Raw genomic sequence first — 25309 nt, forward strand, 5'->3', positions numbered from 1 at the left:
AACATCTTCCAATATAATTATTTAGCTTTTCCGATCAAGCAAATGAAGAGAACACCGATAACAACAAGGACCCCAAATTCTCGGCTTTGATTGGCCAGTTTGCATGACTCTAGTAAACACTTCGATAAATGGATTGGTCATTTATTTTTAAGAGGCGTGGCCTCTGTAACATTCCAAGTCCAAATGGGTGTTTTTATTACTAAGCTCCTCCTTTCTAAGGCATACCGGTAGTTACTGGAAAATTAGAAAAGATCGACGCTGTCTACTGTACGTTGACATCATTAACCTCAGCGTTTATAAAAACGTCGTCGTCACCAAAGCTTATATTTTATCCCAGGAAATATGTCAGTCACCCCAGATCTGATTCGTGAAAAACTGATCGCGGAGATTGGTGCGATACACGTGGTATGTAGTAATAACTGCACAGCCAGATGAAGATGGAATCAGAATGAATTACAGATCATACAATGTACATGTGCGATGTAAAACAGGCAGCTATTGCTTTTTCACATTTCAACAGTTAATTAACGAAAATACGTAAACTCTGTGCATGTTTCAGAATCCGTTTTTCTTTCAGGATGTAGAAGACACGTCTCCCAATAGATGTGCTGCCAGTTTTAAAGTTCTTGTTGTATCCCCTCAGTTTGAAGGAAAAGCATTGTTGCAGAGACACAGGTGAGTTAACGTTACTACTTCTGCTCACGATTTCTTTGGATTAGACACTAGAGAATCATTCATCCATAGAAAATACAAAAGACTGAAACCACTAGAAAAAATGCTTCTATTTTTCTCCTTTCTTAGTAGTGTTCATTTTTAATGTTCGCGTTATAATCTTAATTTCAGTTTGAAATCTGAAAATAAAATGTCCACCCATTCTCTTTAATGACAGCAGAACTCCAGCTGCATGAACTCCACAATTGTGTGTAGCCGATAACCTGATGATAAGATTTGAGAATGATCCAAAGAGCATCTTGTGCTTCAGTGGAAGAACGTGTGATTGTTTGTTCACATGATCAATGTCACAAATGTACATACATGATATTAGTAACTCAGAGGTACAGAATCTTATTTCTTATTCATTTTATAATACTGTAACTTATGTTTGTTTTAATCGAAATCCTAGTTTTAGTTAAAGTCCCCCTACTTTGTAGTAAATTGTATTCATTAATGCGCATCTCTTTTTTTTATTTTTTTTTACCAAAATTATATATTTGAGATATTCCTTTGAAAAAAAAAGAAAAAGTCCTTAAGTCTTAAAAAAAAGTCTTAAAAAGAAAAAGTCTTAAAAAAGCTTGAAGGCTTGCTTCATTTAGGAAACATGGAACCATGAATATGCATATTAGTCCCCGCCTCCACTCACTCACACCAGCTCAAATACCTCATCCACTCGGTCAACATTATCGTAGTAAACGCTGCACAATGGCAAGTGGAAATACTCAGCCATAAATGTTTGAACCAGAAACTGATTCAGAAGAAGTGGAAGAGTTAATTATACAGTCTCGTTTACAAGTCGATGTATCAGAATGGTAATGCGTTTTATGTATCGCTCTCTACAACATCGGACACGTAACGGTAATTAATAAAAAAAAATTTTTTACTGCAGTTTTAAGGAAAAAATACTCCGAAATGTTGACTTATGAATGTGCACATGATTTGTTTAAAGCATATTTAAAACACCACATAGACATATAAACAACATTTAAAACTTGATTTTTACCACAGGGAGTCTTTATGTTTTTAGTTACATTTTTGATCCCAGATTTTCAGTGGGGTTTTTGGACCTCTCTTTGCGAACTAATATAATAAGTTAAATGTATGCACACATGATTAATGCCTGTTGTTTCATTTATTAATGAACAAAAATGTCTAATCACTATGTGAATTTCATCTCTCAAGTTAAAGGTCCCATTGCATGGATTATTTTATTATTTTATAATGTTTCCTGGGGTGCCCTTATAATGTTAGTATGTTTTTTAGATCAAATTTTTTTATAATTTAGAAATAAAAGGCATTTTTTCTAGCCTGATTTCATCACCTGATTTGAACGCTCTGTTTGAAGGGGCGTGTCTGCTGTGAGACTTTAGTGTAAACGCCCACTGCTGTGATTGGCTGACATGCTTGCATATGAAATATCTGGCATTATATGTGGAACTATCTGGAAAACTTTTACTATTACAGCTATTATACGTTTTTACTATTACAGCTATCGGGATTAACGAATCGTGAGAAGTTTTTTAAGTATTTAGATCTATTTCAATCACATAAAAGGTTGCAGTGATGAGCATTGAGCAGATGACAGTCTGTTGATCGCGTGAAAAAAGATCTTATCATTGCAACGCAGTTTCTGCACTCACTAATGATTTCACCAATGCAAACATGAGGTATATAAATACAGTAAGAGCTTCGTTGTGCAGTGTAACAGCGTCATTGATTTCATAACGAGTTTTGGCAAGTGTCCAGATAAACTCGCGTGATTGACAGCTTGGGCGATTGGAAAGGGATTGTTCTTTGATCGCTTTCTGTATATTAATCACAGTTTAAGTAAGATTATTTTCATCCTACTAAGAGAAACGATGTGAAGTTGATCGCTACTTCCATAGTAAATCACTACTTACCGCTTGCTGGAATATAGTTGAAATTGTCCCCTTCGTCAGTATGAAACGCTGAGAGAAGCCTGCTTAATATTATCCCAGGTTAGAAAAACAGTCCGTGTTGAAATGGACAGAGCAAACTAACAACTTCGTATTAAACTTTTGCGGTATCCGATTATAGATAAACATCAACCACATCTGTTGACATTTCACCATCAATACGCCTGTATTCCTGTGGGCGGAGGTTAGTCAAAACACGGTTTTAATGACGTCATTAAAGAAGGAAGTAGAGGGATGTAGTCCAATCCAGCCGTTTTTTGTAGGCGACTTCTGTTAAATAAAATATCTCGCTTGGCATTGAACTTTGAGCTTTAGAATTTTACAGATATTATTTATACTCTAACAACAACATTACACACTAACTAAAGTTTGAAACATGGGATCACGAAGAACGGGACCTTTAAAGGTGTAGTAAGCTATTTCTGAGAAACATTGTTGAACACGACCCAAACAAACACATTTCATTGCTCCACCCCCAAAATGCACAAACATGCAATACAAGAGTGGATGTCTCTTTATAGTAACTGAAGTAAATAATAACAAAAAATAAAGCGAAGATAAGAAATGACAAGGAAGAACAAAAAATGAACAAACAGTACAAGCAAGATTTTGCTGTTAGTTGCCAGCAGCACACCAGCTCTAGACAAACAATGACACTCAAAACTGTCCTGTTACAAGGGGTGTCCCCGACTAAGGATTTTCATAGTCGAATCAGAATCGTCAAATCTTGCCTATTGTCGACTAATAGTCGAATCATCTGTGTGGGGGTGGGGGCTTTCATTTTATTGCATTTTATTGATATGTGGCAAGCAGGTTGCATTTCATATCAGTAGTGGATATTGCCATTTAAGAAAACAATTGGCATGCTGTTTCAGCCAAGTACGGAACACCTGGAAATGGAAATAAAAATGGTTTGATTGAATCAATGATACTGTCAGTGGAGAGTGTTGTGCAAAGGTCAAGTGTCCCGGCTGTCTGAGAGTGCCTCAGACACGGACGCAGATGTGCAGGCTTAGCAGAATGATCTGGGTCTTTTTACAGGACCAAGTCATGTGGAAGAGTATTGTCTTTAGAGAGGATGGATCTGTGGAGGCAAGCTGTGAGGAACAGGCATGCTTGGGATCAATAGACTTACTGACCTCATGTAATGTTTTTATAAATGTCTGTGTTTATGTTTGTTGGTAGGATGGTGAATAATTGCCTTGCCGAGGAGCTGAAAGAGATCCATGCATTCGAGCAGAAAACACTGACACCAGAGCAGTGGGAGAAACAGAAAGCACAATGACACATACAGACATGCTCAAAACTCATTCACGCAGCCATCAAATAAAACAGCAGGGACTTTTTTTATTTGGTGATACTTCCATTATTCCCCTCAAAGTATAATCACACCAATGTAATTGAAATCAGTTAATTTGTATTTATAAAGTGATTATGCTTCAATTTTTGTCACTTATGCAAAACGCATCGCAAATGATTGAAATGCATTATGTGCTATACAAGGGATCTTTGAAATGTAGTTTGCTGACAATAAAGAACATTTCTGAACAAAATTTGTAGGTTGTTGGCAGTGTGATGACATTTTTATTTCTATCTTAGAGTGAAAGCTGCTAAAGGTTTAGACTTTTAAGGATGGCTCATACAGAATGTTTCGATTTAGAAAATATGGCCACCAACAAAACATTCAATACTGTTAATTTCACTTTGCTTTTGAAATCTGAAAATCAAACCTATTTTCATAATCCCTTAGTATCTGATTTCCCCTCCCTATTCTCTTTAATGACAGCAGAACTCCAGCTGCATGAACTCCACAATTTTGTGTAGCCTATAACCTGATGATAATGATTTGAGAATGATCCAAAGAGCATCTTGTGCTTCAGTGGAGGAACATCTGACTGTTTGTACAAAGGAGTCACATGATCAATGTACATACTGTATGATATTAGTAACTGAGATATAATCTTATTTCTTATTAATTTTGTCATACTGTATTTTTTGTTTGATTTAATTGAAATTCTAAAACTTTGTGGACATTTTCAAGTCACATTAGAACAATTTCTATCATTTCTGTCTTTTTGGAGTGAAAGGTGCCAAAAGTCTAAACTTTAAAGGATTGCTCAGACAGAATGTTTTGATACAGAAAATATGGGCACCAATTTCGCTTTGTTCAAAAACCCATAATATATTATATATGTAATAAAAGTTCACTTTGATAGCTCTGAAATCTAAAAACTATATTAGTGTGTTTTGATTCTTTACCTCAGTTCAGGTGGAATTTACCAAAGTAACACATTTATCCTGTCAGAACATAGATGAATGCTGACCACAGCTGGCAAATAATATTTTCAACTTACAACTGATATTTCAGTATGTTCCTCACACAAAGACATATACACTGCTCAAAAAAATTAAAGGAACACTTTGAAAACACATCAGATCTCAATGGGGAAAAATATCATGCTGGATATCTATACTAATATGGACTGGGTAATGTGTTATGAACGAAAGGATGCCACATCGTTTGATGGAAATGAAAATGATCAACCTACAGAGGATTGAATTCAAAGACACCCCGGAAATCTAAGTGAAAAAATTATGCAGCAGGCTTGTCAATTTTGCTGAAATTTCATTGCAGCAACTCAAAATGGTACTCAGTAGTTTGTATGGCCCCCACGTGCTTGTATGCATGCCTGACAACGTCGGGGCATGCTCCTAATGAGACGACGGATGGTGTCCTGGGGTATTTCCTCCCAGATCTGGACCAGCGCATCACTGAGCTCCTGGACAGTCTGAGGTGCAACCAGGTGATGTCAGATGGACCGAAACACAATGTCCCAGAGGTGTTCTATTGGATGTAGGTCAGGTGAGCGTGGTGGCCCTTCAATGGTATCATTCCTTCATCCTCCAGGAACTGCCTGCATGCTCTCGCCACATGAGGCCGGGCATTGTTGTGCACCAGGAGGAACCCAGGACCCACTGCACCAGCATAGGGTCTGACAATGGATCCAAGGATTTCATCCCGATACCTAATGGCAGTCAGGGTGCCATTGTCTAGCCTGCAGAGGTCTGTGCGTCCCTCCATGGATATGCCTCCCCAGACCATCACTGACCCACCACCAAACCGGTCATGCTGAACGATGTTACAGGCAGCATAACATTCTCCACGGCTTCTCCAGACCCTTTCCTGTCTGTCACGTGCTCAGGGTGAACCTGCTCTCATTTGTGAAAACCACAGGGCACCAGTGGCAACCTGCCAATTCTGGTGTTCAATGGGAAATGCCAATCGAGCTCCCTGGTGCTGGGCAGTGAGCACAGGGCCCACGAGGACGTCGGGCCCTCAAGCCACCCTCATGAAGTCTGTTTCTGATTGTTTGGTCAGAGACATTCACACCAGTGGCCTGCTGGAGGTCATTTTGTAGGGCTCTGGCAGTGCTCATCATGTTCCTCCTCGCACAAAGGAGCAGATACCGGTCCTGCTGATGGGTTAAGGACCTTCTACAGCCCTGTCCAGCTCTCCTAGAGTAGCTGTCTGTCTTCCTGGAATCTCCTCCATGCTCTTAAGACTGTGCTGGGAGACACAGCAAACCTTCTGGCAATGGCACGTATTGATGAGCCATCCTGAAGGAGCTGGACTGCCTGCGCAACCTCTGTAGGATCCAGGTATCGCCTCATGCTACCAGTAGTGACACTGACCCTAGCCAAATGCAAAACTGGTGAAAAACAGTCCAAAAAGATGAGTAGGGAAAAAATGTCAGTGGCCTCCACCTGTAAAACCATTCCTGTTTTGGGGGTTGTCTCACTGTTGCCCATCTAGTGCACCTGCTGTTAATTTCATTAACACTAAAGCAGCTGAAACTGATTACCAACCCCCTCTGTTACTTAACTGACCAGGGGTGCGTTTCCCGAAAGCATCATTGGGCAACTATGGTCGCAAGTTCCGTCGTTACCAATAGAGTTCAATGGACATTGCGATGAACTTGCGACCATAGTTGGCTAACGATGCTTTCGGGAAACGCACCCCAGATCAATATCCCAGGAGTTTAACTGACTTGATGCTATTCTCTGATTAAAAAGTGTTCCCTTTATTTTTTTGAGCAGTGTACTTTCAGGTGCATGTCCCCAACAATTTTCACTATCAAAAATAACAGCATGAACATTTTTCAAAACTTCTTTTTTTGTCCCACAGAGCAAAGTAAATAATTTGAGTGTAAAATTAAGGAAATTATGACAGCTTTTTAACTTTTTGTTGAACTATACCGAGGCTCCCTGTTTTCCAGATTTTATAAGTTGGACAAATACCATTGAGAACCAAGGACAAATTATGATTATTGCAACGAATAACCTTTGAAGCTCATGGTAACAAAGTTTTAAAATACCAAGGCAATTTAAACACACTTTAAGTGCTTTCCAAACATAAAAATATGGCTTGGTTTATATGGAAACATGTCACTGATTCAGGAACAGACATAACCTCTTATGTTCAGACGGATATAACGTGCGATTAATAACAGCATTGCAAGAGCAAATGTTTTATTCATGAAGCTAAAAGCATGTACGATTTGTGCTGAAGCTGAAGGGCAGACGGGCCTCCTGCTGTGTGATATAAAGACAACAGACCACAGCAGGCTTTCAGTGCTCTTTCTCACACAGTCTGCTCGCACTTAACTTGTCACTATGGTGGCTCCTTTTTAATGGGTACATAGCCTACTATTTCGGTACTATACATTTGAGGTAATAATATGTACCTTTAAGATACCAGTATGCACCCTCTAGGGGTAAATATGGAACAAAAGTGTACCTTTTGAAGGGTGTGGTCCAGATGACACCTTTTCTACCATTTTGTTTTCTCTCTCTATGTAAGAGTGAGGCACTAACATACATAGGAAGCGGGAAATGTATTTTGTAAGGTGCATGCTATTGGAAGGGAACTTGGAAAACTGAAATTGGTTATGAAAGACCAACGTTCAGATCGTGACAGGTGGACTTGCAGTAGCTGGCCGAATTCAGAAGCGTTCATTGAGTTTGCAGTCAGTCTGAAATTTGTGAGATAAACTGTGTGACTCTTTTGTTGTCTTTAATCGGTCTGTAGCGTCTGATGTCCAGGCCATGAATCACACTGAAACAAGTTTCTAGCCAGTGTCTAAACACTGATGATTTCATTAAAGGTACCAAGGGCACCACCACTGTTACATTCTGCAGCAGATACACAATACGTTTAAATTCATAATAAAATCTACAGTCTTTGCAAATGTTTTTTACAGAAATGCACAGGCACTCACAAACTGAGAAAATCTGCACTGCAAAGCGAATTAACAAAATAAATGCGCATACACATCTTTTACCTTTTCTCATGGTTTGTAGGTACTCCCACAACATCTCACCAGCAGTTCAGTCAGAGGTCCGATCTAGAAAGCTCTCTCGATCTAAAGCACAGACACATTCCTCTCAAACCCGGGTAAAGGATTTTTAAGCCAAACTCGGTCAGTTTTGGGGAAAGTTACTTTTAAATGTAATGCGTTACAATATTATGTTACTCTCTAAACAAGTAACTAATTCCGTTACTTAGTTACTTTTTAAGGAAAGCATTACGTTACTCTAAAACACTTTGTTTTTTAATAATATAAAAAAAGTTTCATTTTTGGAAAATGTAAAGGCCCTTTTACACCAAAAGTGAAATGAATAATAAGCCTCAGGCTAAAGGAAATGCAAATTCATGCCTGTACAGTAAAGGGGGCTGAGCTGAAACAAATCCTTTAGCCGTCCTGCCATTTTGGACTGCAGAGGAATAGGACGCTGAAGAAAAAGGTTCTTGAGAAAAAAAAAAAAAAGAAAAAAGTGAAAACACAAATGTGATGTGCATCTAAAGTCATTTTTGCTGTTGGCATAGTTAAATTGGATCATTGAAGATCAGCAGCAAAGACACTGGTTAATAAAGTAAATACATAAAGTATATTTGTGTAATTATTGCAGGTTTTCGTAATATTCTGAGTTTGCATTTCACTGTTTTTAAGCATTTTGAGGAATAGTGAATCTGTTTCTGTGCAAGTGAGATGAGTAAATGCATGCTCACATTCAGTCTTAAAGTACAACATCATGTTCACACAGCGCACACAACACCTCTGCACCTCACTCCCGATTTCTCTCAACATGGGACAGGAGAATTGTCATGTATATACTGTATATATAATATACGCCTCCACATCAATGGTACCTCCACAAATATGCAAGACACCCATGCCATTTACACGGATGCATCCCTATAAACTGACAGATGTTTGCTTTTGCACCTGTCTTGAAAATCTGGATGGTCCTTTTCATCTTTGGGACTGAGAACTCAGTCAGTTTTCCCCAAAACAAGTGGAAACGTGGACTCATCTGACCGCAGAACACATTTCCACTGTCTTTCAGACCATCTGAGATGAACTCGGGGCCCAGAAAACTATTGAATAGAAGTATAGCTTTCTCCTTGCATAACAGAGATTCAAGTGTCATTTCTTAATGCAGTGTCAGACTGTGTTAAGTGACAACGGTTTTCCAAAGTACTCCTGAGCCCATGTGGGTATATTTAGCAGCATGATGGTTTCTCTTGCAATGCCATCTGAGGGCTGAAAGGTCATGAACATTCAACAGAGGTCTTGCCCTACGTGTACTGAGATTTCTCTGGATTCCCTGAATCATTTCACAATATTATGTATGGTAGTTGGAGAAAGACCTAAACACTTTGCAATCTTGCATTGAGAAATCAGATTTTTTAATTGTTTGACAATTCTCTCATGAAATTTGGCACAAAGTGGCGATCCATGACCCATCTTTGCTTGCAAAGACAGAGTCTTTGGTGGATTCTCCTTTTATACCCAACCATGATACCCTCACCTACCAATTCACCTGCTAATTGTGGACTGTTTCAAAATATTTGTTCAACAATTGGATATTCTACAGTCTTATCACTTTTTTTTGCCTCTGTCCCAACTTTTTTGGAGTGTGTTGCTGCAGCCATCAGTCAATTTTTTTTTATATTTACAAAATTGAATTTATTTGGCCAGTGAAAACATTGGATTTTTTTTCTTTGTTCTTTTGTCAGTTAAATAAAGGTTAAAGAGAATAAACAAATCACATATTCCTGATTTTATAACATCTTACAAATTTTGGGATATATATATATATATATATATATATATATATATATATATATATATACACACAGTGTTGGGAAGTAACTAGTTACATGTAACTGAGTTACGTAATTTAATTAATAAATAAATGTAACTGTAATCAGGGACAGTTACTGAGAAAAAATGTGTAATTAAATGAGTTACTTATACATCTATATCTGAATATTTTCTGTAAAAAGTTAGGATGCGTTGAATAATATTAATTTGTTGCTTTGCCTGCTTTTGATTTGGACAATGCCTCCTGCCATTTAAAGGCCATTTAGTAAAGCAATGCTAAACAATGCTTTTGATTATTTCTCGTTTGATTTTGCAGCTCCCCACGTTTGCCAATTACATCAATCCACATTGGTGCTTTCTAATCTAAGAGTTGCCACCATATGGCGAGTGATAAAAATGTGTACCAGTGCTGGAAATTAGAAAAGTAAGCAAAAAGTAATGCAATATAATCTGTTACATTACTTTAATAAGGTTATTGAAATAGTTACACTACTTATTACATTTTATATAGGGTAACTTGTAATCTGTGACCTACATTTCCAAAGTAACCTTCCAACACTGTGTATATATAATATAGCCTACATATAACTATATAATATTTTGCTGTTAATTTAAAAGTAATGCGTTACTTTACTCACTACTTGAAAAAAGTAATCTGATAACTAATGTTAGTTGATATGCGTTACCCCAAACACTGCCAGTGACCTACTGACCACTGGATTGATAAGAATTGTGAGCATTTGGACAGGTTGAAAGCATAACTAGGAAAATAAAATGTGTTCTCTACTCTGGTTCCTCTTCTGCATGAAACCAGCAAATGTGTCATGACCCAGCAGCTTTTTACTGGTGGGTGTGATGGTACATGTCACATGGATGTCACAGTCCCTATGCTCTTACCTACAACCGAGCAATTCTATATTTAAAAAATAACATTTCATAATTTCATAATCAGTGTATGAAATCAAGCACAGACCACCGATCTTTAAAAGCTGATAAATTAATAAAATAATTTATGAGCAAACTAAAGTAGAATTTGAACTTTTAAACTTAAGTTTAATTAATTTTCAGAAGTGACTAATACTATTGTAAAAGAACCAAGCAAGATACAGTAAATTACCATGCGAGTTCCAATCTTGGATTGTGGAGATGAATGGAAGGAAGATCTGAGTTAAAAAGGCACAGAGGAGGAGAGGATGGCTTACCAGGATAGCGGCTTCCTCTCACCAATATTTCAAATGTTCAATATTTCTTTACCCCATTTTCCTCTGGTGTATGATTTTTGAAAGATGTCTCTTATGCAGACTATAGCTACATTTATTTGATAATAAGATTATGAAATATTATTACAATTTTAAAATGTGATTTATTCCTGTGATTTAAAGCTGAATTTCCAGAATCCTTTAGTGTCTTCAAGTCTTCAGTGTCACATTCTGATGTGCTGATTTGGTGCTCAATACACATTTCTTATTATCAGGGTTGTGCGTAATATATTTGTGAACTGAAAACCATGATAATTCTTTTTAGAAAATTCAAAAGAACAGCATTTATTTGAAACAGAAATCTTTTCTAACATGACAAATGTCTTTACTGTCACTTTTGATCAATTTAATGCATTCAAATAAAAGTATTCATTTATTTAAAAATATATCTTACTGACCCCAAAATTTTGAACAAGAGTGTATGTTCAATATTTTAATAATTTGCATTAATATTTATCAAGCATAATTTTAAATGTTAAAAGATAAAAAATAAATGATGATTGAGGATTCATAAAATTTGTATGATTATTTTAACAATTTAATTTAAAATGACTTTTTACAACTAAATGTTTCAAATGCATATTTAATAATTACAAGCCTAAAAATATACTGCCGTCTAATACTGGCCTAGTTGTAATATCATAACATTTCAAATTAGGCCTTTCAAATACTGTGCAGTTCATGGTTATTTCACATTATTTAGACAAAGATCAAATCACATTTCAAAATCCAGGTAAATTAGGTAAAAATTCATATAAAACAATAACAACGGTTCCACACAAACACACAACTTTATTATACCTGTTGATGTTTCACAGTCTATAACTTAAACATATCAAATTCACAGCAAGGTCCAAAAGAAGAACTAAGGGAGAGCAGGGCACAACCTAACACTTTTCGACTTTCTCAGTTTGTGTAAATCCACTTGGAGTTCAGAGAATGTATTTTTTCCCACATTAATTTCCCACATGTCTAATACAATTATGTGGTTTTGTTTTGTTAATACAGCGTATACTTTTTTCTTAATATACCCCAAAAGAATGGAAGTGAAATGTGACAACATGCCCCGGTGGGGGTGGGGGCACATTGTAACATTGTGACCATATGACAGCTTAAAATGTTATCTGATCTAATAAAATAAAATAATATACCAGACAAACTCAAATATTTTGTCAATAAAATACAATTATTAACTTCAAATATTTTTTTTAAATTCTTTTACATTTTTTAATAATTAAAAATAATCATTTTTTTGAGTTTGACAACAAACACACCGGAAAACAGCAATACAACAGTTCAAATAATAATAATAATAATAATTAATTATTTCTGAACATTCACTCTCGTTTCTCAATAGAATTCATAAAAGTATAGAATAGAATATTTCATAGTTCTAATAGGGGCACATTGTAACAGTGTTACAATGTGCCCCACCTGCACAACTGGGATTTAAACCCTGCTAGCGTCTTCTGCTACTGAACGAAGCATTAAAGAACTATCTCAACTGTTAAATAACAGATTCAAGATTAAAATATTATCAGATTTGTCTGTTTTTTATAGCATTTTTTTCTCTATAGTGTTGATATGGCAACTAGTAAATACAATAAGTTTCGTCATGCTAACCTGTGTGGAATGTTTTAAACCATGTGTGTTACAACCCCGCGTTAGTTTGCGCGCTGCTCTCCTCTACAGATGGTTCCGAGTTGTTTAGAACCTCAAACCTGACTGACCATGCCAACAAGCTTTCTATCAAAACTGACTAATGAAATAATTTTATACACGTGATGTTTCAAAGACAGTACTAGGATGGTGTGATTTCTGGTGGTAGCGCAGACCTCCACAGTTTCTAAAACTCTTCCCACACTCATCACACACATACGGCTTTTCCCCGGTGTGAATGCGGAAGTGCCGTGTCAGCGCCCCCGAGTGGCGAAACCGCACCCCGCACAATGAACAACTGTACGGACGCTCACCAGTGTGTATCCTTAAATGAGTCTTCAGGTTCTCCAGGCGATTGAAGTCTCGGCTGCACATGCTGCAGTGATACGGGCTGCACCCTGGAGGGAAAAGCTGCTGCTTTCTTGGCCGGGTTGCGACAGTGCCTTCTTCCACACTCAGTAATATGGTTCTGTGATGCTGAATGGGATGATAACAGATCATTTGAACTGTGAAATACACAGCTACATAATTTACAAATATACAGGCTGGAATGGATGTTTGTCCTCACCTGCTCATTACGGTTTTGCGTTGACTGCGTGAGGGATGTCCTGTCGTCTTCTGATAGGTAGAGGTTGTGAAACGGGGTGGAGACAAGAGAGACGCAGCCACTGGATGGCAAATTGATTTTTGAGGAGCCTGAGGAAATAAAAACATAAATCACGGACAAGATTTCAGTACAGCGGAACACATTTATGGATTAACCATTACCGTGACTGTGGCTGGGTTCTTGATTCAAAGGTTCTGGCTCCTTCTGTGGCCTCTCTGGAGCAGGCTTCCAGTCTTCTAGCAGTTTTGACTGAACTAAAGTCATTCTGTTGTGCACAAACTCCTCATTACAAGTCGAGTCAAAACTATAGTCTGGACTAGAATAAGGAGAAGCACATCCAGAGCTGCTATTCAGTGCAAGTTCTTCTGGATCTGACTTTTCACTTTTCACCTTAACTTGCTCAATTGCAGGCTGAAATGATACGGCGTGGTCGCTTGGATGTACATCTTGTATGAGATCTATGCTGAGCTCCTTATGGTCTGATGTATCTTGCTCTGTGAAGACATAAGTGATATCAAGAAAAAAAAAAAAAGTATAATATATATATATATATATATATATATATATATATATATATATATAACTTTTTTTAATGTTTTTTTTTAAAGAAGTCTCTTATGCTCATCAAGCCTGTATTTATTTGATCAAAAAACAGTAATATTTTGAAATATTCTTACAATTTTCTATTTTAATATGCTTTCAAATATAATTGATTTTGTGGTAATTCTATAATTGATATAATTTAATGGTTTAAATTATTATAATAATTTCTGAAGGATCATGTGACACTGAAGACTGGAATAATGATGCTGAAAATTCAGCTTTGCATCACAGAAATAAATCATATTTAATACTATTTAATAAATCGATTATTTTAAATTGTAATAATATTTCACATTTTTACTGTTGTTCTGTATTTTTGATCAAATAAATGCAGGCTAGATGAGCATAAGAGACTTCTTTCAAAAACTGACTTTCAGAAAATTGACTTAAGTTAATTTAGCTAACGTTAACGTTACTTGATTTCCATCATGCTGTAAAAGGGTCTAAATGTGACTTTTGTTGTCTACAATTGTGATTACTGTCAGTATCTAATCACAAGATTTCTGTTTTTCATTATGAGAGGCTAACTTACGCACCATGTAACGTTATAGGTGAAGTGTTCATTTCATGTGATCGTACACGACCATCGCGATGAGAGATTTCGTGAAAAGATCCATTCATCAGCCCTTCACTCTCATCCACATATGGATGTAACGTTACTTCGTCGTGTTTCTGCGGTGTATCCTCTCGCAGACTGTGCGAGCTGCTCTGATTTGATTCCCCATGATTGAGATGCTGTGTTGGTGATGTGAGATGGTTGTTCTCCCGCTGTTTCTCGCTGTTATCCAGAAGTCTGCTGAACTCATTGATCGCGATCTCAAGCGCCACTTCAAATGCCCTGCGCAGCGCCGTCTCGAGCGCGGCCTCTACACATCTGGTCATCAGTGATATCGGCTCCCTTCCGCTGACTTTCACACGAGCATTCATTTTATAAAAACACACCGTGTCTCACGCATAAGTCTCACTGTCTAACGTTACCTCTTCAGAATGCTTATAATGCCGACGCCGTTAGAGTCATTTCAAGCGTTCCAGGCAGCAACTGAACAAAACAGACTGACGGCAGGAAATGCTTCAAAATAAAAGTCAATAAACTCATAAGAGCGTCTTGATCTGGTCCTCAACATGATAATCATTTTTTACTAATGTACGCTTTTATAAAATAAAATATATTCTGTTAATTTTCACCTTCATTATGTTTTATTTAATTAACATTTAGTGTAATAACGGAATTTAAATGCTTTCTCTGAGAGGAGATGCTCATCCTTTATTCTTCAAAACATATCATCAATCTCAGTTTTATCATCTATTCATTGTGTGATTCAGTTTTTGCAAGCAATTTTGTTACTACACGGTTTAAAAATGAGTAGACTGCTAGTTTGGGACGAAAGGCTGGTTTGTAGTTATATGTATATTTTCAGTGAATAAAACAATTATTTTTGATATGTTAGGTTAATTTCATATTGGATATTAGTTCACCAAACGTCCAAATCCAAATCTAGAAAGAAATGTAATTGTCAATTTTATTTTAATTATTTAATTTAATTTTATTTACTTTAGTTTTTATTTTATTATGACAGTAGTAGTGGCTATCCGTAGATTAACATAACGCGTTTTCTCCATAGAATGTAAAAAAGAAAGAAAGAAGGTTTTCTCACATTTAGACCGCACTTGTGCAATTTTGACAGTTCAGTGGCGCTGCCCAATAAAAAAAGCTTTGCGGCTTCCGTACAATCACAGTCCAGGAAGAGCTCCTATCTTTCGATCTTAGAACCAACGCCAAACCATCGACACCCAACTAAGACATCACCGTGTGAGAAAAGCAGTAAGTGTTATTTTGATTCGGTAATCTGATGTCATATTCTGTTTCGCAGGTTGTGCCTTTGTGTGTTAGATCTTTATTCAGCTGTGTATCATCCTCGTGGGCATCACTCATCATAAGCCACTGCCAGGACATGTTTACTAACAGTGACTATATGATGTGTATACATAAACAGAACAGACATGCCCTGAAAATAGAAACACGTTTACATGAGTTATTTTTCTTAGCTTGGCCTGTTGATGAAATGAACTGATTTGTTCTTAAACTATGGCTGTTCTCCTAACATCAAGAGAACTGTCAGCCCAGATCTGCTATACAATGCAGAGGCATTCTGTTTTATAAGAAATCACAGCTATGTAATCGTTTGGCTTTATTTATTTATTTTGTTTTTCATGTGCTTATTAGAATTGTTTAAAAAACAACAACAACAACAACAACAACAACAACAAAAAAAATCAGTTTAATCACATGGGCGTATGCATGAACAAAGCTAGTGTAGTCCAGTAGGTGTCTCTCATGTGACCTCATTCATCATCACCTTTACTGAAAATCTCAAAATACTGTCATTTATTCTTGAACTAACATTTTCGGGAGAACCTTTGCTGTTTTTGTTGTTGTTTTTAAACTCCAGATAGAACATATAATGCATATATATTGACTAAAATATATTGACTTTTTTGTTGGTTTTTGTCTAGGGCTAGTTTCCATAAACAAACAACTATCCAGCGTTTGTTTTGTGTGTTCCAGGTTGTCATGGATAGGACCACTGTGATGCTGCTGGTTTCTGTGGACTGACACCTTTAAAGTAATACTACACTGATTCATGTATTGTGAGCTTCATCCATCCACTTTCTTTTTTTATCAACAAATCTTCTGTAGCACCATATTTTATTGGCTCTAGGCTACAGTCTGGTAAATAAAGGTGCGGATTACAGGGTCGATTATGAGAAAAATAATCCAAAGCACAAAAATAAAACAATGCAAATATTACAAAACATGACAATAAAACGTCTATAAATCACTAGTTTTTCTAAAAAGACACTTTCCAACAAGCGACAACAATGGTTAAAGTTGCACCGTGAGGCAGCTTATTTCAAGTCAACTTTATTTATATAGCGCTTTATATAATACAGATTGTTAAAAGCAGTTTTACAGGGATAAACAGGAAAATAATGTTTCAATGATGCAAACAGAGTTCAATTCTGCTGTAAAGAAGTTTTAAAAGAAAAAAGTGTCTTTGTTCAGCTGAGGTCAGCTCAGTTCCGTTTCGTTTGTTGTAGGCATGAGAGTTAATGGGTTTTTGCTTATGTCACGTGATCATGGTGGGGGGTGGGGGTGTGGTCACAGGATTACGTTGAAATGGGAATATTAGTTAGCCTGGTAATACCAGACTCTGCTACTTCACTTTGCTTCGTAGACAGAGTCTGGAATGGCATAACAGAGAAGTGTTTTCTCTCTTGCTAGGGGGCGCTTGTCTGAAGTTTAAAATCATTGGTTACCCGTAAGCCAATCACATAACGTTTGGTTATGGCGTGTGTTATGCGCATGCTCGGCCGCATTTAACTTTCACTGTAAACACATGTATGATGCGAAAACAAAACCATCGAGCGAAATACCGGAGTGAACATGGCTGTGAACGACTTTTGCAGATTATGTGAAGTAAATCTACGCATCCACGGTACAATCAGCGTGTACGTCACGGCTCTCAGCCCGCCCTCTGTTCGTTGATTGGCCCGGCTGTTTCCAGACCGGTGGCAAACAGAAAGCTCTGAAGCTGTCTCAGACTAAGTACAGAAGCGAAATGAAATTGAGCGGAAGTACGAAGTCTGACGTAGTCAGGCTAAATATTAGTCACCTGTTCACTGATTGAAGGTAGGAGGAGGAAGTGAGCAGGGAGAATGTATTCTTTGTTGACCACAAAACCCCATAACATCAAGAAATATCAGTCTGTGCAATAAGGAAAAGCAATCAAAAGTACTTTTTGCCTCACCAGTATTTTATTTTTGCGTCACAAATGCATAGAGTCCCTGTCTCAGTCTCTCTGCGGCCTTTAGCAAGGACAGAGTAGCCACTATACCGTTCAATAACTGTAAATATCATCAAATATGAAATGAGTTCAATTCAACTATAAAGCAGCTCTGTAGAAAAGGGTGATGTCATCGTCCAGCTCAGGTCAGTTCTCATCAGTACAGTGTCAGTACAGTCAAATCAATAAAATTGCTCAATATTACCTGTCCCCAGCTAAGCAAACCAGAGGTGACAGTTGCAAGGAACTCCATCGGTGACAGAAGGAAGAATAAAACCTTGGGAGAAACCCAACTGTTATGTTTCCAGGCTCTTAAACTTATAGTTTAAGTAATGTTATTTATTTAACCTGTAAAATGTGTTAACTCTTCATTTCAGAACACCACTGCACAACGCATATACCACTGTAAAGGTGTCATACTAAAATATGCAATCCATGAGTAATCCTGGGACACTTCAGTATAATCATCTATAGTTATGTGTATATCCATCCATTTAAAAAAATCAGCAAACTTAAGTTAATTAACTTAAGTTCATTCAACACATTGATGTAGGATCTGGAATGGATTATATTTTCAAACTATGCCACTGACAAATGATCAGAAAGTGTCCCATTTTAATACTTTATTTTCTACTTCCAACAGAGGTTGGTGGAATATTTTGGTTTGATTTTATGATTAAAAAAAAATAATAAATAAATAATGTAGCCCAAAAGTCTAAGAACATTTTTGAAAGTTCTTCTATTTAATTATTTATTTTTATTATTAAAGATATTATGAAGATGATAACACGAAGAGTATATGATACTTTTCAGAATGTCATGTATTTGGTATGTCTCTCGAGCTGCATAAACTCCACAGGTTTGTGAGAAACCTGATGATCATGTTCTCCAGCATGGTTGGAAATGATCCAAAAAGCAATGGAAGTGAGAACATATGACCATCTGTACAAAGTGCCACACGACTTTGCGTCATAACCTTTTTTTGTAATGGCCGTTTAATTTTTTAAATACTTTTTAATGTACTTCTGGTAAAAAATTAGAAATTTATTTTTAAATATTGTAGAATTATAGTAGATTTTAGAATTATTTTAACCCCGCTGTATGCTTGCTCCATTAGAATTCAATTGATGTGCTTGTGAAGACGTTCTTGTACAAGCTGGTTCATTTTTCATATCCTATTTTGGCCATGGACAAATCAATATGTTCCATATTAAATGGTACTTTTGGCCACCATTGATCTAAACTCTGCTTTCTGTTTACGATCAGGAGCTGCTTCAGTTATCCTGGCACATACGCTATCCGGAAGGATGAAGCTGCGACTGCATTTTGTGGTGGACCCCATGGGCTGGTTCTGCATAAGCATGGTGCTGTTTGTCTGGCTCTACAACAGTTTCATCATTCCCAAACTGGTGCTGTTGCCACACTATGCAGAGGGACATATACCTACTACGCTTGTGGTCTGTAAGTGCTCTCACCCTGTTCTATTGATAACAGCCCCTATTAAAGGGACACTCCACCCATTTGCATTAAGCTTTGCATTGTTAGAAACCCAGTCATACTATTGAATGGTCGTGCAACACTCTCTCATTTTCCCCTGAGACGGGAGAAATCCGTTATTTACCTCTTACACTTCCTCCTACAATGACGCAAAAATCGTCATTTTGCGTCATTGTCGGAGGAAGTGTAAGAGGGGGGGATTTCTGTTGAGACTACAAGCACTAGTTCCTCATCTTTCCCAGGGGGCGGGACCCGCTCACGCTACAGACCTATTACAGATCAGTGGGTGGGACTTTACTCTCTGAAACTGAAAGCAATATCCTCCATCTTGTTTGAAGCTAAGCTAACAGGCGCTGTGGAGGCAGATGTAAAGTTATGACAATAGTGGAGGAGAGTACTCAATATGATATAGAAGAAGAGGATTTCGGAAGTCTGATGCTTGAATCAGGTATTTGTGGCTACCTTTACAAGCCGCATTATAGCGAAGAGCAGCCGAGGCAGAAGACCTGCCTGCCGCAGACGAGGAGCCCGGACTGGCTCGAGTTAGGGCGGACTGGTGGCGCCGGTGATTAGAGTTCTCAACGGGCCTGAAAATTACAACCCGACCCGACTCGGCCCGTGGCTTTTAAAGCCCGGACCCGATGTAACCCGACACATAAACATGAATTATCTGCCCGAACCCGACCCGCGGCCCGATGCCGCGTCGGTTTTTTTTTTTTTTTCTTTCTCTCATACACGTATTATCATGACCAGCAGACGGGAATTCAAATCAACCTTTAATGTTCACGCCTTTTAACAATACAAACAATACAAACAACTGAAACAATAAACTTTAAATATATAAATAGGCTGTAGTAGGGACGGTGAATTCACCTGCGGCAAGTTTACTTCTCACCAACTCCATCTTCTTCTCCAGGCTAAAGGCGTGCACGCAGCGGCGTCAGGTCTGCCCCCGCCCCTCTCCATGATGCACGTTACACGCAGCAGCCAGACTTTCTTTACGGTGACCAGCAGCGATGATTAATAAATGTTTTTTTTTTTTTTTTACTGAGCGGAAAAGATTAAGCCCGAGGTCCGACCCGACCCGAGTCATTTGATTATATTTTCGACCCGAACCCGGCCCGAACCCGCGGGTCCCGTCGGGTTTGTCGGGCCGACCCGACCCGTTGAGAACTCTACCGGTGATCTCACTATGCAACTACGAACCGCTACGAACACAGAGATAGAGTCCGTCTGCGGCAAAGAATTTCAACGATGACAATTTCTCCTGGACGAAATCTCTGAATCAGACGAGGACACGGACGTTTGTGTTGAGAACTATCCTAGTTTCGCACCGCATATGTTCTGACTGAACATCCAGGTACCATGCAATAATTCACCTTTTCGAAAGAAATACAAACGAGGAGTAATGCACTAATGAGTTCGCCAACTAACTAGACATTTTGTGTGAATGTGAAATGAATTTCAAGCTCTGGTGGTAGCTAGCCTTGTAGACGGAAGAGTGATTTGCGCTTTCTGGATTAGTGGGAGTGGCTTGCGGAGCTGTGCAATGTGGTGCATTGTGGGAGTTGTTGTCTTTCATACAAATGCGTCCTGAAGTTATTTTTTGTCTTTCCTCGGTCACGAAGGCACCTAATTCAAAATTTATTTTACATTTCGACTACATATATGACCCACTTTAAATAAAAAATTAAAGCTGCAAGCAGCGATGAAAGGGCCCTCGCACCCGTGCCATCAACACTCGGTGGCTTTAGGAAGACAGAGCATGGTTGGGAAATGTACATTTAAGGAGGTATATATAGTAAGAGTATGTCAAAGTCAGTTACAAAATGTTTTGTATAGCCTAATGGTGATAATAGCATGCTTCATGACTCAGCTAAGTGTTGCTAGCATGTTTAGTCTGTTTCTAGCATGCTTAGTACACAATAATTATGTGGTTAGTACTGCATTACTGTGTTAACCATGTCAGTTTCTGTTGCCAGTAGGTGGCGTTATGACTATAGCTGAATATGAGCATGGATGTGTGTTCAGGACAGAACTCTTATCAAACGTGTGAAGTTTGGTGCAAATTGGAAATTGCCTTCTTGAGTAACAACAAAGTCATGTTTCATTGAATTAGCATTCTTTAGCACTTAGCTAAGCATTGTTAGCATGTTTTAACATGTTTCTAGCATGTTTTGAACTCAATGGCATTTTTAACATGTTGCTAGAACGGCATCAACGTGTTAAACATGTCACTTCCTGTTGCCAGTAGGTGGCGCTATTACTATAACTGAACATTCTCATGTAGATGTGTTCAGGCCATGACTCTTATCAAAAGTGTGAAGTTTGGGGCAGATTGGACATTCCATGCCTGAGTTACAGCAAATTCATATTTAATTGCAGTAATATCATTCTTTAGCACTTAGCTAAGTGTTTGCTAGTATGTTTTAGCATGTCTCTAGTATGTTGGTAGGATGTTTAGCACCTACTGGCATTTTTTTATATGTTATTAGGAGTCAAGAACAGTGTTAAACGTCACTTCCTGTTGCCAGCAGGTGGCGCTATGACTATAACTAAATATGAGCATGGACATGTGTTCAAGAGATAACTCTTATCAAACGTGTGAAGTTTGGGGTAGATTGTACATTGCCTTCTTGAGTAACAACAAAGTCCTGCTTCATTGAATTAGCATGCTTTAGCACTTAGCTAAGCATTGTTAGCATGTTTTAACATGTTTCTAGCATGTTTTGAACTCAATGGCATTTTTAACATGTTGCTAGAACGGCATCAACGTGTTAAACATGTCACTTCCTGTTGCCAGTAGGTGGCGCTATTACTATAACTGAACATTCTCATGTAGATGTGTTCAGGCCATGACTCTTATCAAAAGTGTGAAGTTTGGGGCAGATTGGACATTCCATGCCTGAGTTACAGCAAATTCCTATTTAATTGCAATAATAGCATGCTTTAGCACTTAGCTAAGAGTTTGCTAGCATGTTTTAGCATGTTTCTAGTATGTTGTTAGCATGTTTAGCACTTGCTGGCACTTTTTTATATGTTATTAGGAGTCCATAACAGTGTTAAACATGTCACTTCCTGTTGCCAGCAGGTGGCGCTATGACTGTAACTGAATATAAGCATGGTCATGTGTTCAGGACAGAACGCTTATCAAAAGTGTGAAGTTTGGGGCAGACTGGACATTCCATGCCTGAGTTACAGCAAATTCATATTTAATTGCAGTAATATCATTCTTTAGCACTTAGCTAAGTGTTTGCTAGTATGTTTTAGCATGTCTCTAGTATGTTGGTAGGATGTTTAGCACCTACTGGCATTTTTTATATGTTATTAGGAGTCAAGAACAGTGTTAAACGTCACTTCCTGTTGCCAGCAGGTGGCGCTATGACTATAACTAAATATGAGCATGGACATGTGTTCAAGAGATAACTCTTATCAAACGTGTGAAGTTTGGGGTAGATTGTACATTGCCTTCTTGAGTAACAACAAAGTCCTGCTTCATTGAATTAGCATGCTTTAGCACTTAGCTAAGTATTGCTAGCATGTTTTAATATGTTTCTAGCATGTTTAGAACTCAATGGCATTTTTAACATTTTGCTAGAACGGCATCAACGTGTTAAACATGTCACTTCCTGTTGCCAGTAGGTGGCGCTATTACTATAACTGAATTTGAGCATAGACATGTGTTCAGGCCATGACTCTTATCAAACGTGTGAAGTTTGGGGCAGATTGGACATTCCATGCCTGGGTTACAGCAAATTCCTATTTAATTGCAGTAATAGCATGCTTTAGCACTTAGCTAAGTGTTTGCTAGCATGTTTCTAGTATGTTGCTAACCTGTTTAGCACTTGCTGGCTCTTTTTTTATATGTTATTAGGAGACCACAACAGTGTTAAACATGTCACTTCCTGTTGACAGCAGGTTGTGCTATTACTATAACTGAATATTCTCATGTAGATGTGTTCAGGCCATGACTCTTATCAAACGTGTGAAGTTTGGGGCAGATTGGACATTCCATGCCTGTGTTACAGCAAATTCCTATTTAATTGCAGCAATAGCATGCTTTAGCACTTAGCTAAGTGTTTGCTAGCATGTTTTAGCATGTTTCTAGTATGTTGTTAGCATGTTTAGCACTTGCTGGCACTTTTTTTATATGTTTTTATATGTCCACAACAGTGTTTAACATGTCACTTCCTGTTGCCAGCAGGTGGCACTATGACTGTAACTGAATATGAGCATGGTCATGTGTTCAGGACAGAACGTTTATTAAAAGTGTGAAGTTTGGCGCAGATTGGACATTGCCTTCTTGAGTAACAACAACATCCTGTTTCATTGAATTAGCATGCTTTAGCACTTAGCTAAGTATTGCTAGCATGTTTTAACATGTTTCTAGCATGTTTAGAAGTCAATGGCATTTTTAACATGTTGCTAGAATGGCATCAACGTGTTAAACATGACACTTCCTGTTACCAGTAGGTGGCGCTATTACTATAACTGAATATTCTCATGTAGATGTGTTCAGGACAGAACGCTTATCAAAAGTGTGAAGTTTGGGGCAGATTGGACATTCCATGCCTGAGTTACAGCAAATTCCTATTTAATTGCAATAATAGCATGCTTTAGCACTTAGCTAAGAGTTTGCTAGCATGTTTTAGCATGCTTCTAGTATGTTGTTAGCATGTTTAGCACTTGCTGGCACTTTTTTATATGTTATTAGGAGTCCATAACAGTGTTAAACATGTCACTTCCTGTTGCCAGCAGGTGGCGCTATGACTGTAACTGAATATGAGCATGGTCATGTGTTCAGGACAGAACGCTTATCAAAAGTGTGAAGTTTGGGGCAGATTGGACATTCCATGCCTGAGTTACAGCAACTTCCTGTTTCATGGCGAAACATCGAAATTTGTCAGGCCCCCGAGGACCCGCCCTTTGACGAAAACTCAAGATCTTCGCAATTTAACGTCGCAAAGGCCTTAAAGGCCATGGTGCAGGTTAAACACCACTGTCGATTAATGGGTACATAAAGCAGTCAAGATATGTATATAAAGTTAGAAATGTCTCCAAAATGGTGTTAAAGTCCAGTTTTTGTAGTTTTTGGTTAGTAACGGTTATTTTTTACGCAATTAGGCGATGACGTCACATGAGGCAGCCGTGGTGGAACGTAGCCTCCTCAGCCTTGCTCAGCTACTAGAACTAGTTCTAACACTGACTATGGCGTCTAACTGGGATGAGGAAGAGGTGGCAAGACCCACAGTTAACATTTATGATGGCCCACAGCCATATAATTTCGAACCGTTTAGACGTGAGAGGGCGAATGAGGAAATACCGAGAGCCGATGGCCGTCAAAGACAAATAAATGCATGGTTAGAGGAGAATGACTGGAGAGTTGGTGAAGTGTCCTGGTGAGTTGCTACCATTTAGAAACCCAGCAATGACTGCTGGAGATAGTAGTCTATGAACAGCAGTGCATACAACAAACTTCTTTTTGCGTTCAGTGAATAGCATCGAGTGAAAGTCAACGTTCTCTTTATATCTAGTGAGAGTGATTATGTCGTTGGCTCAGATAAGTAAACTTAGTCAGACGATCTATAAATAGAAGGCAAGGCATATTACATTTAATAATTACATTTAATAATCACCTAGTGTTTATTTATAAGCTTTTACCTCTTTCTCCGGTGAAAATGTTGTTTGCAAACGTATCTGACGCCGAGTAGGCTGGTCATGTCTTCAGTGTGATTATTGTTGATAGTGCTAACTAGTTTTCCTCGTGATTGATTGTCATTGACACCGTCAGGCTTACCGGGAGAGGGAGTGAGTACGGTAGTAAACGTCTGTGTCGCTGTGTTTGTCAGGTGTCTGTGTGGGCGGTGTCGTCCCATGGAAACGGTGGTGGAGAGCTTGTGTTGTAGGGAGGTGAGCGCGTTTTGGTCGCTGGTCGAGGACCTCACCCCCCGGCCAGCAGATGTAACGTGCCTTACGCAGCATCCTGGATTTGAGGCATGCTGCCTGAATCCGTTTGTGC

The 25309-nt window shown here is 38.2% G+C and overlaps 3 protein-coding genes across 7 annotated transcripts in view; 2 read left to right on the forward strand and 1 right to left on the reverse strand.

Moving 5' to 3' along the window:
* The first annotated feature begins 174 nt into the window (after nucleotides 1-174).
* On the forward strand, nucleotides 175-5052 carry LOC307155828 (bolA-like protein 2). Its single transcript, XM_079866810.1, has 3 exons — nucleotides 175-405; nucleotides 578-675; nucleotides 3837-5052. The coding sequence occupies exons 1-3, from the start codon at nucleotides 343-345 to the stop codon at nucleotides 3934-3936; spliced, it is 261 nt and encodes an 86-aa protein (XP_079722936.1). The 5' UTR covers nucleotides 175-342; the 3' UTR covers nucleotides 3937-5052.
* A 6646-nt stretch (nucleotides 5053-11698) lies between these two features.
* LOC307155823 (uncharacterized protein) lies at nucleotides 11699-15001 on the reverse strand. 2 transcript variants are annotated; one of them, XM_079866803.1, is made up of 4 exons: nucleotides 14485-15001; nucleotides 13507-13833; nucleotides 13307-13434; nucleotides 11699-13215 (listed from the first exon to the last, which is right to left on the reverse strand). In XM_079866803.1, the coding sequence occupies exons 1-4, from the start codon at nucleotides 14873-14875 to the stop codon at nucleotides 12853-12855; spliced, it is 1209 nt and encodes a 402-aa protein (XP_079722929.1). In that variant the 5' UTR covers nucleotides 14876-15001; the 3' UTR covers nucleotides 11699-12852. The 2 variants fall into 2 exon arrangements, with proteins under 2 accessions (XP_079722929.1, XP_079722928.1); XM_079866802.1 differs by having other exon boundaries at nucleotides 13507-13839.
* Nucleotides 15002-15674: 673 nt separating this feature from the next.
* The window catches only part of zdhhc21 (zDHHC palmitoyltransferase 21), a 120463-nt gene continuing 110828 nt past the window's right edge, over nucleotides 15675-25309 (forward strand). Inside the window, exons 1-3 of one of the 4 annotated variants that reach the window (XM_079866807.1) lie at nucleotides 15675-15770; nucleotides 16463-16597; nucleotides 19060-19254. In XM_079866807.1, the coding sequence (XP_079722933.1) occupies nucleotides 19101-19254 (154 nt within the window). In that variant the 5' untranslated portion in view covers nucleotides 15675-15770; nucleotides 16463-16597; nucleotides 19060-19100. The remainder of the gene's footprint in view (nucleotides 15771-16462; nucleotides 16598-19059; nucleotides 19255-25309) is intronic. The other 3 variants (XM_079866804.1, XM_079866805.1, XM_079866806.1) reach the window with 3 other exon arrangements.

This window comes from Squalius cephalus (genome assembly GCF_949319135.1).
Source record: "Squalius cephalus genome assembly, chromosome: 3".
NCBI lineage: Eukaryota > Metazoa > Chordata > Actinopteri > Cypriniformes > Leuciscidae > Squalius > Squalius cephalus.

Coding starts and splice junctions, on each gene's coding strand:
- LOC307155828 (XM_079866810.1), top strand. CDS start 343: ATGTCAGTCACCCCAGATCTGATTCGTGAAAAACTGATCGCGGAGATT. Junction 406..577: donor AGATTGGTGCGATACACGTG/GTATGTAGTAAT, acceptor TTTTTCTTTCAG/GATGTAGAAGACACGTCTCC. Junction 676..3,836: donor GCATTGTTGCAGAGACACAG/GTGAGTTAACGT, acceptor GTTTGTTGGTAG/GATGGTGAATAATTGCCTTG.
- LOC307155823 (XM_079866802.1), bottom strand. CDS start 14,875: ATGAATGCTCGTGTGAAAGTCAGCGGAAGGGAGCCGATATCACTGATG. Junction 13,840..14,484: donor TTCACCTATAACGTTACATG/GTGCGTAAGTTA, acceptor ATGTCTTCACAG/AGCAAGATACATCAGACCAT. Junction 13,435..13,506: donor AGAACCCAGCCACAGTCACG/GTAATGGTTAAT, acceptor TTATTTCCTCAG/GCTCCTCAAAAATCAATTTG.